Here is a 12,478-nt window from a genome sequence, read left to right as displayed (position 1 = left end):
ATTGGTTGCTAGGATGCTGTCACTGGACGCTGTCATTGGTTGCTAGGATGCTATTCGTTGCTACGGCACTGTCTGTGGTCGTAGGATGCTGTCATTGGTTGCTAGCCAGCCACCTGCATCCTATCAAACATTTGACAGACTCTGTACACTTCTGATCCAGATGCATCTTTGCGATAAATTCATGGACATGAATCTGTCACACTGCCCACAATTTGTTGTACAGTGGTGCAGATACTCATTATAAATTCCGGGAATGTTTTAGTGATCCTAAGTCCTTTTGTAGCCAAAAATAATAAAACTCTATGGTGTGTGAACTGGTTAAAAACTGACAAATATAAGTTAAAGGAGCAGACGTGGTAAAATGTAGAATGTGTACAATGCTAACGTATGAAAGCAGCAACTACAGCGCCCAGGAGTACATAGCGCTGATTTTGTTGCTCAGGATATTAATGCCTAGAAAGGTTGCCTGCCTAAACAGAGCACAGTACAGCCTATTATGTCTGCTCTCCCGCTCCACATGCTGCTGGTGTACTTGGCGCCTTCCTATTTCTGCCTACTAACACTTAATAGTCCTACACATAAAACGATATGCATTCTCATATTTCAATTTATTGCCTCGCTGATTTCTATCCGCACTCCGGGTTTTGCGTTTCTCTAGCAGACGCCATGATATATGACAGGCACTTAATCCAACCAATGAAAATCCGCAAAGCGTCAATTCTGTGTTCGTTCTGCTGCATACACCAATCAGCGACAGGTGGGGTGTGCTTTCCAAAGTACGTCGATCGGAATGACCAATCACAGACGAGAACATCTTTACGTCAATACTTTGGTCAAGCTGAGGCGCCATATTATGTGTGGCACAAACGTCGTCGCATTGAGCCCACGTTCGTCGACGTTTTCACCAAATGAAACGCGTTTGTTCTTTTTTCTTTGAGCCATGCTACTCTCCTAGACCTACTAGATGTGGTGTAGGTGAGCAGCGGCGGTTGTAACCAACGCCTGTGGAGATATTCGATGGAATGTGTCGCCGAAGCCCGCGAGGCGCCATTTTGGTTGTGGCGCCGTCTGCTTGCTTTGGATAAGAGCCAAACACGCTGCCAGTTTTGTTCATTTGAATTGTGTTGAAGTGACCCTAAGTGTTATTTTATTGTAAAAGCGGGGGGCAGATGTAGAAACGGACTAATTATATTCGTGTTGTACGATTCTCTTCCCGGGGAAAGGCGGTGGTTGTACGGGAGGGGGGAGATCAATCAGCTGCCATTATCGGGCGTTAAAGATGACAAACTTGCGATCAATCGGCTACTGTTATCGTGCGGTATAGAGGCAGACGTGATCAATCTACTGCCATTATCGTGCGGAATAGGGGCAGACTTGTGAACAATCGGCTGTCTTTATCGCGCGGAATAGACAAACTACTGATCAATGTGCTGTATAGAGGGCACCCTTCTGAGCAATGTGCTGCCATTATCGTGCGGCATAGAGTGCACCCATCTGATCAATGTGCTGTCATTATCGTGCGGTATAGAGGGCACCCTTCTGAGCAATGTGCTACTATTATCGTGCGGTATAGAGGACACCCTTCTGAGCAATGTGCTACTATTACCGTGCGGTATAGAGGGCACCCTTCTGAGCAATGTGCTGTCATTATCGTGCGGAATAGGGGTTGCCTGCAATAACAAATGACACCTTGCGTGTAATTAACAGTATAATGGGGTTAACCCTTGGCGTGCTATGGAGACTTGAGCAGGGGAATGCTTTAACTCTTCAAAGCCCAACACATGTAGTGCCTCCTACGGCTGTGTCCATGGAGCTTCTATCATTTAACACTACGGGGCTAGTGATCTAACACAGGGAACTAAAAACTGATAGTTTGCTATGGGATACTGCAGAAACCCTCTACGGGCGGTGATTGGGGGGCAAAAGAGACTGATGTGCTGTACCCCTAGTGACCTCTTCTGGCCTGCATATTTGGAGGAAATGAAAGAGCTAATACTAGTTGCAGGCGCTATTAAATAATGGTGTGAGGGGGCTGCTGGCAAGTACACGCTGCTCCTAGGTCTCCTCGCACGTCCGCACCGCCATTATATTATATCAGCCCATAGCCCTGTGGCTTCCATTGTGGGCCACTACAGCGTCGGCTCGACCACAGCAAAGCTGACACGCTTTTAGAGCCTGGGCGCCTAGTGGGGGAGCTAGGTACTGCACCCTGGTAGGGCGGCTAGCCAGCAGCGAAGGGGTGTCGTACAGAGGGCGGAGCGCTCCGGGGAGATGACGGTTAGGAATAGGAGGGTTAAAGCCGAATGGAAATTTTCCACTCACATTCTCCTGCGCCGGAAGGGTTAAATAGAAAAAAAACACAAAAAACATTCCCTCGCAAACCGAGCCTCGTGCAGGCGGGTTACGCGCGTTAGTGAATTGGGGGATGAGCAGTGCTCACTATAGGTGTGCAGAACAAAAGCCAATTACCTGAGCCGCCATGTCACGGCCATCTAAATAGAACTACATACGATAAGAAGCCGAGGCGGCCACTTGTAGCACGGAGAAAAGGCAGGCGATCGCACATCGTCCACTATAGGATGTGATCACTGATCGCCTGTCTATCGGATCGCGATGTCCAGCGCCACACACTGGCGATGTCACATCGCTGTCACCCCGTCCATTACTAGACACCCGATCATGTGTAGACAAAGGTGTGCATTGCATAGATCATATTCGGCGACTAGGACAAGTAAATGCCCCGGGGGCATGTTTCCCAACGATCAGGGGCTGTTCTTATTCTATGCGCTTTTTTTTTTTTTTCTTGTGTAGTTTTGCACACGCCACTATTCCTCTCCCCTCCCTCCTCCCGAACGAGAGGGGGGAAAAAACTGTTCATTTGCATTGGATTGCCAAGCTAAGAGCGGCTAATGCTAAGCCATGGCGCATGCGCAGTAGAGCGACAGAGCTGCACTGCGGCCACAGACGGTACTGCAGTTTAGAGAGGAAAGGAAAACAAGCCACCCTCCCCCATTGTTTTGGCTCGGACCAATCGTCGGCTAAGGATGATGCCCCCTCCTTTGTCAGGAGACAGTAGCCAATGACAAGGCGAGGAGCCGGCCTGAGGCTCCTCCCACTAATCTATATTAAAGGGACTGGCGCCGCGTGAGTCCTTCACTGGCAGTCACTATAAAAAATAAAAAAGCCATCTTTGCATTGTTCCCGCACCAGCAGCCGCCTGCCCTAACTCCGCGTCCCCGGGACCTGCCTGCACTTTTTATATACACATACATAGGATCCATTCTATTCCACTCATCATGTCAGACACAGCAGTAGACGCCACTGTGGAGAAGACAACCAAGGTAAGGCGATGGATGTGCGGACAGCCCGGCACTGCCAGTCCCCTTTGTTACATTGGATGGATGGAGGGCAGATGAGCCGCTGCACCTGATCCGCTCCTCATTGATACTTTCTATCTCCTACGTCCAGGATCACATCGGTGCTGGGGAGCGCAGTAGCCGGGAGTCGTTAATCATCCGGTGAGGTGTCACCGAGATAAGGATGAAAGGGGCAGCCGGCTTTACCTGCTCATGTCCGCGCTCGGGAAATCGCTTGTTCAGCTCATTCTCGGTGGGGTTATGTGCAGGCGAGGGTCGCCGTGTTCCCGGCCGGTGCCTACGCACGGGTGGGTGGACTGAGATCCCCCGCGGATGTGGCTCACGGTGTGCTAGAGCTGTCATCTGCGCTACGGGGGCTGACAATGTTATAGATCGAGGCTGTTCATCATAGATCGCAGCCTCTCATCTGTGTTTTGAGGTGACCCTGTAACCCCGCTACTCGCACCTTACACTGCGAGGGCACCCTCCGATTACAATGTCGAGTTTGCTGTCAACCCCCCCATTACAATGTCGAGCTCGGTGTCATCCTACCTGTCCAGATCGCTGTGCATGTGTGTGCGACCTGTGTACGGCTCAAACAGTGCGGAGTGCTCTGGCGAGGGTCGCCGTGTTCCCGGCCGGTGCCTACGCACGGGTGGGTGGACTGAGATCCCCCGCGGATGTGGCTCACGGTGTGCTAGAGCTGTCATCTGCGCTACGGGGGCTGACAATGTTATAGATCGAGGCTGTTCATCATAGATCGCAGCCTCTCATCTGTGTTTTGAGGTGACCCTGTAACCCCGCTACTCGCACCTTACACTGCGAGGGCACCCTCCGATTACAATGTCGAGTTTGCTGTCAACCCCCCATTACAATGTCGAGCTCGGTGTCATCCTACCTGTCCAGATCGCTGTGCATGTGTGTGTGACCTGTGTACGGCTCAAACAGTGCGGAGTGCTCGGGGCTCCGTGCTCACCATCACTGGCAGAGAGCTGTGATAGGTCAATGTCACACCGACACTGCGATCCCTGGATCGGGGCTGTCATGCACAGTAGTAAGGGGGGTGTTCTGATCGCAATGTAGCCCGTTGATGATGCCGCCGCTGCCATCGGATTAATTAGGGAGCCGATCCGATCATCCCCCGGCAGAACAGCCATTGTGTTGTATGGGGTTAATGAGGTCCCAGCTGCGCTTAATTAGGAGGTGGGGGGGAGGGTTAATTACTAACTCCGCTGATGGCACAGTGTCGTCTACCTGCAAATGCTAATCGCGCCCTCCTGTCCTACTTGTGAGCGTACACAGGGACGAGGCGGTCCTATTTCACACTATTCTCCCCTGAATGTGGGGCACGTCAGCGGCACCTTCATCTCACCCATTACCATGCTACCTCCTATATTGTGTGCAGCGCTCTTCACCCCCAGCGGGAAACCTGCGCGTCACTTAGCACAAGTTGCTTTGGAACAGCCTACCGGGACTTGTAGTCTCTCCGCCCTTCCTCTCCGGGCGTGTCTGCATTAGGGAGTAAATGAAGCCCAGCGCGATCGCTCTACAAATCCCGTGAGCCTATGCTCTGCAAGGGGGCCGGCGCTGGAGTCGGACGTCCAATCAGCGGCTCCGGAAGGCCGTATAAGGACATGGGAGGGGATAGGAGCCGAGATCGGACCAATGGTAGGCCGAGATGGTCGGCACTAGGTTTGAAATGAGCTTTGCAGCATGTAGCCGCTAGTCAAATACACGACGGGCTACTGATTGGCTTTGAAGGCTTGTTGTGACATCTGATCAGAGCCATTATTGATGGGTGAGAGAGTGGTTCCCACTGAAGTCTTCCATCGCCTTTTAATTTTTTCTTTTGTGTTAAGCATTGTATCCTGTCCATTAGCATTCATTAAATTATTGCTTGCCCACAAGTGAAGTGAGCCAATTCTTGATTGGGACTCTGCTTTGGTTCAACTCTACACATCTAAAGTTGCCCATACATGATGCAGTCTGATTGTACAATCTCCAAAACTGTTAGGCCAACCTAAACATTAATATCTGACCAGGCAGGCCCTTCTACATAGTTGATGGTGATTGTACAACCAGATTGTACAATCACATTAAGAAACCAGTACATGTTGTTTAACTTTTTGGATGTGGTTTTCTATAAGAAGTGTTAATTTGTAAGTTCTGAAACCTATAGCAACCAATCAAAAGGAATATAGTGGCCTGGGATCAGCATAGTAACCTTATTGGTTAATATGGGTTATACAATATGCAAGTGGATTTTCTCTAAAAGGATGTTGGTCATCCCAAGGCTGCCTTTTTAAGAAATGGAACTGTGCCACCCTCCCTCCAAATATTTGCTTCTGTCATGGCGCAGGGTTTCCCCCAAATCCCAGTAACCCCCGCCTCACTTCCCATACCCTCATCAAGTTTGGTGAGATTTGGGGCTTCTGGTTGGCTAGCTGAAGAACCTCCACCTCTTGCAGATCGGATCCTTTGCTTCTGCTACTGGGTAACAGGAAAGGGAGTGCTGGTTGCTGGGATTTTGTGGGGGTCTGCTCTTGAAAACAGTATATGGGAAATTGGGGGGTGGCTGCTTTTTCTAAGGGCAGCCTTAGGGGAAATGGCAGGGGAGGGCAGGAGTCACCTTAGACCAAAAAAATAGATCTATATTTTTGGAGCAAGCTCAGAGAGGCTCCAGTTTTCATATACTGGCCTCAATGTATATCTGATGTTTTCATGGCGTCTTAAGGGCAGTGACCTGATCATAAAAAGGCTCCACTGACTGATGGCTGCTAGTTAACAAAAAAAACCCTCTTGGGATCTGGGGGATAGCGTACATCTGTCGGTGGGCCTGGCTATGGAAAAGATGCATATATTGCACTGAAGCCATTGGAAACCAATTATTCCACAAAGTGGTGACCGTGGTTATGAGCTGGCTCCAGTGTTCCATAGACATGAATGTAGATGTGTATGTTTCCATCTGTTTTTTATACTGAATGATAGGTGAAGAGTTAGAACATTCAGTGTACATGTCTAATATAAACTAGACCACATGTACTGGTACTAAAGGATTTTGTTGTCTATGGACCTGTCTGCATTGGTGTAGTCTGTTTACGGATACTACATATCTGATCGCCGTCATAGTTACATTTGTACAGACATGCTGTGAGCAAGCCTGTTGGAGTGAAGTGAGTTTGTAATGTACATAGTTTTCAGCCCGGGGCCCCCTCTGTCACTGTGTTACTGCTAGTGTGTCCTATCAGTAGGTACCAGGTTGTGTTTGCTGTCATGTAGCTTTCCAAGTGCTAGAGCTCGACTCAGCATCCCAGCTGTTTTGGTACTACAAGTCCCATGAGGCATTACAAGACCCTGGCATTGTTGTTTCACCGCAGCTGGAGTACAGAGGTTGCCATTCTTTGTGCTAGGGGAATGTGGTTAGCTCAGGACTGATTAATATGTTGTATGACTTATAAATGTGAGCTGCACTCTAAGCGATTTGAAAACAAGCCAGTCTAGAACCAAGTGTGAATTTTCAGTGTTCTTTGATTTATAAGAGAATGCTCATTTTAAATCCTTATACATGACCATCTTGGTTTTGCTGTGTTGAAATCTATATTGGCTGTTGAGGCTGTACACAGCGAGTCCTGTTGACAACTGATTAGGTTTCCCTGGCAATCCAACTGTCCAAAATGCTACCCAGCATATGAGATCCTATAGTAGCCAGTCCATTTATTGCCCTGGCAATTGTAAGTGATTATCAGTAAAAAGGGAATGTTATTGCTTCATAAGAAAAAAAGGAAGAATAGCCTGTTTGTATGCAAATATCTCTTAAATACCTCTTCATGTGGCTATGGTTTTGTTTCCACATTTTAATAAGGTGAGATGCTAAATGACTTTTATTTCTCGTTATAAAGGACTTAAAAGTAAAAGACAAGGAAGTTGTAGAAGAAACAAAAAACGGGAAGGACAAACCAGCCAATGGGAAAGCAGTAAGTGTTTTATTTCAAATCTCCAGTGCCTTCTACATATCCTTTATAGGTGATGAGTCTCATCTAGGCAGGAGCAGTCTCTCTTCACATCTTTTATCTCTCCTTTCTCAGCATGCAGGCGTGTATGTTTTCAGCAGGATAAAACATTGCAATGTCCAGATATTCTTGTTAGTTTCTGTTTTACCATTTCCTCTAAACTGCTGTCAACATTGCCAAGCAGCAGCTGTAACTTGTCTGTAGTACAGAGCTTCTCATCCGGTGGTACATGTACTTACTCCAAGGATTAATGCTATGTGCAAAGGGTAGCTTAGCTTGTTAATGAGGACCTGTCATCAAAATTCAAATTTCCCTGAATCAGCGGCCACATGTCAGTGTTATTGAATCGCATACCTCTTCTTTCTATTCCCCAACTCCCAGCCTATGCAGTGTAGATCTCATGTAACCTGTCACCAGTCATTACTGCAGAGTTTTTCAATCAACAGTCGGATAACTGCATCAAAAAACTTGGGTAATTGCAGGCTATGCACAGAGATGAGGTTTTATAATACTCATTGACAGGATTGTCGGCATTAAGTTACTTTTTCACATGTATATGTAAAATCTATACTTTCCTGATCATTGCTATTCTGGGATTCATTTAAGTCTGCAAATAAATCATACACCACCTCCAATAGGTAAGAGTTAAATAAGTAATTGACTGACCAGGGGATTTGTAGAACCATGTACATTCTTATAGGGGGGTACTGGCTGCAACACGTGTAAATGGCAGGTAAGCACATCTCAGATACCTGTGTATACTAGCTGCTATTCTTTCCTCTACTTTTGTAGAATATTATACCTAGATTCAAATCAAAGCATCAAATGTTTAGACTGATTCATCTGCTGTCATCCTTGAATAATCTTATTAATGATACACCACACTTAGTTTATTTTTTTGGGGATGTTCAGACTAAACCCAGTTAATGATGTCAAATGTTTACTGAGTGACAGTACTGAGAACTGAAAGTGATATTAAGCATTCTCTTTTTTTTTTTTTTTTTTTCCTTTTTTTTTTTTATTAAGAGGACCAGGTGTGAGTTGAAATTGCTTTTTTTCTTTTTACATTTTAGTTTCCTTATTCTCAAGTTATCCCCAGGCCGCTAGCCCCCCTCCCTGTGTGCGGGTGTCTCAATCAGCAAGCTGACTGCTGAGGAGACGCCCGTGCATGCTTGTTCCCGCAGCTAGCTTTTACGGCAGAAGGAGCCTACGGCTCCTCTGCCCTTAGTACCCTCCCACAGGACTAGAAAGTTCTGGGAAAGCTGAGAATATTCCTGGTCTTGGCAGAGGAGACGACCGACCACAGGTAAGTGTGGGGGGGTTGTCGGTTATGTGTCAAGTGTTAGAGAAATGTACTGGGTGTTTTTTACCTTGATGCAGAGAATGCATTACGGTAAACACCCAGCCTTTAGTGATGCTTGAAATGCTAGAAGGGCTCATCAGGAAAAACAAAATGCCTCAAGCTGCTGTTTTCTTGTCTGTTATGGTAGGCTTAGTGTGTGCAGGACATGCACATTAGTTTTCAGTGCTGTTCTACTGCTATTAATCAGTCTCTCCTCTTAAAAGAGAACTATGGGGTAACCTTTTTATCCCATGGTTCTCTTTAGGGTCACATGAGAACATATTCTCAGTATATAGTGGGCTATTGCCCATTATATACTGAGAGCGCCGCATCTGGGATGGATCCTGACAACACTGTCGAGATCCACCTAGCTGGCTGATTGACAGCGGACTCTGCCTATCTAGAGGCAGAGCCAGCTGTGCCCACCCCCTGCCCGTCTGTTCCTCCAGTCAGAGCTAGAGAGAGGAATCCCTGTGGGGAGCCGTGACTGAAGGTCACCACTCTCTCCAGGGAGATGAACGGGAAGTGAGCGAGCGATGGTATGTGTTCGCTCACTTCCCGAACAATAGAGCCGATGTGTGACAGTTTCAATGTCACACGTCGGCTATAACGATCAGTGTAAATCACTCGCCTCATGGTTCTCTAACAAAGAGGTTGTTTGGTGCATGGGACTGCTGTATACATATGCTTTTATGAAGTTGTGTCTAAGGGGCTGAATTAAGTTTGCACAGTCCTTCACTGACATTTGCAGTGCTGTATGGGCACTTGATGAACAGCACAGGGATTTTCTGTGCTCCTTGGCTCCATCTAGTGGCCATACAACTGTGTGAATTTTGTTTGCAAAGCAAAGAGCTGTGCAAACCGTTTATAAATCGCCCCTAGTGTCTCTTACCTTTCATATTTATTCTAAATCGTGTTTACCTGTGGAGGCATGAGATATAATAAACAGGAACATTCTATTCCATGCCTATGATACTTATGCTGCTTTTAATCACTTTTCAGGAGACTGAAGAGAATGGAGAAGATGGGGGAGACAATGAGGGAGAAGAAGAGGAAGAAGTAGATGAGGAAGATGAGGAGGATGAAGGAGAAGGTAAGAAACGAACAATAAACCTCTGTGATGGAATTATTTTTTTGTTTGCACCCATTAGGAAGATTGATATCTAATATACATACAGATAGACTTCTCTAACAAATTCATAGTGCTTGAATTGGCATACAGCATGTCAGTTGGGGGAACGACAGCTTCCGTTACAGCCTTCCCACACTGGTGTTGCATCTTGACTTAATAGCCTTAAGCAGAGAAAGACAAGGACTCCCTATAGCAGCCAGACGCAGCTCCAGGGTGCGTCTTTTCTAATGACTGCTTCATGTAAAGTACCTAGCTCTGTGTGTAACATTACATTACATTACACTCACCGAGTGTTAATTGCTTAGATTAAAATGGGGTAGAGGCCATAAGTCTTTTTACCTTCTAAAGTGTTACCTATCCAAAATGACCAATGCTTGTTTTCTGTCCTGCCAGGAGATGACGATGATGATGATGATGACGCAGTTGGACCCACTGGGAAAAGAGCAGCAGAAGAGGACGATGTAAGTCGCACTGATATGCAAATAAAATGCATTATATGCCTATGATCTGGCATAGCTACTATTTATGTAATGTGCTGCAATTATCACTGGAGAGATTTGTTTATGTCCATTGTCTGAGACCTTTGGCCATTTCATGGGCTATAACAAATCAAAGCATGTAGTCTGCATGATGACCTAAAGTGTCTGTCATGTTGCCTTTTTCTATTGAACTAGCAGGGGGCAATCTCAAAAGTTTTGTCTCCGGCCAGTCTGTAGCTTCTGTGGAGTCAACAGGGTAATGTCACATTGGAGAGTGAGAGTAGCTAAGCAGCTTAAAAACGTATTGTTAAATTCTGTGCAGCTTGATCTCTTAACACTTGATGGGTTCCTGGTCTAGAATTCCCCACAATTTGTCCTCGGTATATTCACCGTCATAAAGCCTAGTCCTTGGTAGTGGTAAGATAATGATGTGACCTGGCAGTTGGCCTGGGACTGAGTGACGGAACACGTGAAATGCTGCATTTCTGATCTTCATGAAACTTCAGTATTACGGAAGTGCTCAGTCACCTATATGCAAGGTCTTTATCCCTACTAGGTGCAGCAGTTACAGTATTGGTGCATTACATAATCTAGGCTACTAACATTTAGTAAAATGACTATACATCTGTTAGGCATTATTGGTATTAACCCTACAACAAGTCATTTGGTCTTGTTCACATTGTATTTCATGCAGCTTATTTTGTTGAATTAAATAAGGTGCAAGAGTAGTTTTAGTAAAAAAATCAATCCACCTCCACCTGTAATCGCTTATGATATGGAGATGGACTGCAAATAAAGCCAATTGGTCAGCTGTCCGGGAAACCTTGAAGCAGTGCTAAAATCCCTTGTATGTGTTGCACTTTTTTCAACTGGTGTGTTTAATCCATGGATTCTTTTTTGTTCTTTTAGGAGGATGATGATGTTGATACAAAGAAGCAGAAAACAGATGATGACGACTAGAGGGGGGGATATTCCCTGTCTCAAAATAAATTCTATATATAATACTTCTCCACCGCCTCCCCACCCTCTTCACGCTCAGAACATGGTCACTTAAAGTGATGCATCCGTCCCACCCTTCATGCAGGTTCCCATGGCCCCCTACTCCGTCCACACAAGTGGCTACGCCTGTGAGGCTGGTCACTGTGTTCCCATGGTGCATTCTTTTTCGAGCAGCCCCCAGGTCCTTTCAAGTCGAGAGGGCCAACCCTTCACTGCCAGTGTGGGCTGCAGTCGCTTGCTGGCCTCTCCGGTCCTAAGAAGAAAAAAAGTGGGGGTTGAGGTTAACAGCAAGAAAAAAAATTTGTTTTTCCTTTATAAAATTCTAAAATGAGGAAACAAAAATTGCCCTTGGATTGGGGTCCTATGTTTGTATTTTTTATTTACATTTTATATTTTTGTACATATTGGTATACAGCTGTCCTTTTTCTGTACCGGGGATCCGGCTGACAGGGTGTGGGGCTTTTAAATTGCACATGTAATTTTATTTTATTTTCGGTAATTCTCCTGTAGATTTCTGCCAATGAAATCCTGATGTATTTTGTTCTCTGGACGGGGTGGTGGGTGGGGTGGAGTAAGACTGGGCTGTTTCTTCTCCAAGGGGAACAAATGGAGAAATCTTTACAAAAAAAAGTTAAAAAGTTGTTACAAAAAAACCTAAATAAATAAGACAAAATTCCCATATAAGAAAAATATTCTGATCATTCCAGTAACTTTTTACATTTTATTTTTTTTGTTTGTTTTTGAGCATATTTTTAGCTGTTCTTTAGATGGGTTTGGATGCGTAATATGGCCAAAGATTTAATTTTTTTTTTGTTCTGTCTGAAGTTGCTGTTTACTTTGTCATTTCTTGGCCTGGCTGGATGTGTGCGGCAGTATTGTCAATAAAACTGCAATTTTAATTTGCAGGCTTTCTTTTTGTTCTAACAGCGTGGTGTTTGAGTCTTGTGTTCATTTATTTTAGCAGGGGGTGTCAGAAGGTCCCTGGTGGTACATTATTTTATGTTTAAATTGACAGCACACAACAGTTATGGAGATCAAAATGAGCACACACTAATGTATATTTGTGAACCATTATAAGTATCTGAGTAAGAGCTGAATTGCAACATTTAATATTAGAGCACACCTTTTTACTTAAAATGAAAGCCTACAACATCTTGGTA

At 45.6% G+C, this 12,478-nt stretch overlaps 1 protein-coding gene across 1 annotated transcript; it reads left to right on the top strand.

The window, feature by feature from the left end:
- The first annotated feature begins 3,296 nt into the window (after nt 1–3,296).
- On the top strand, nt 3,297–12,226 carry PTMA (prothymosin, alpha). Its single transcript, XM_018563289.1, has 5 exons — nt 3,297–3,341; nt 7,256–7,330; nt 9,711–9,801; nt 10,234–10,301; nt 11,229–12,226. Exons 1-5 carry the CDS (start codon nt 3,297–3,299, stop codon nt 11,277–11,279), a joined length of 330 nt encoding a protein of 109 aa, XP_018418791.1. The 3' UTR covers nt 11,280–12,226.
- Nucleotides 12,227–12,478: the final 252 nt, after the last annotated feature.

Source organism: Nanorana parkeri, unplaced genomic scaffold (genome assembly GCF_000935625.1).
Source record: "Nanorana parkeri isolate BGI_ZX_2015 unplaced genomic scaffold, ASM93562v1 scaffold648, whole genome shotgun sequence".
Classification (NCBI taxonomy): Eukaryota; Metazoa; Chordata; class Amphibia; order Anura; family Dicroglossidae; genus Nanorana; species Nanorana parkeri.
Note: the sequence above shows the minus strand (reverse complement) of the source record. Positions and strands in the feature narration are given on the sequence as shown.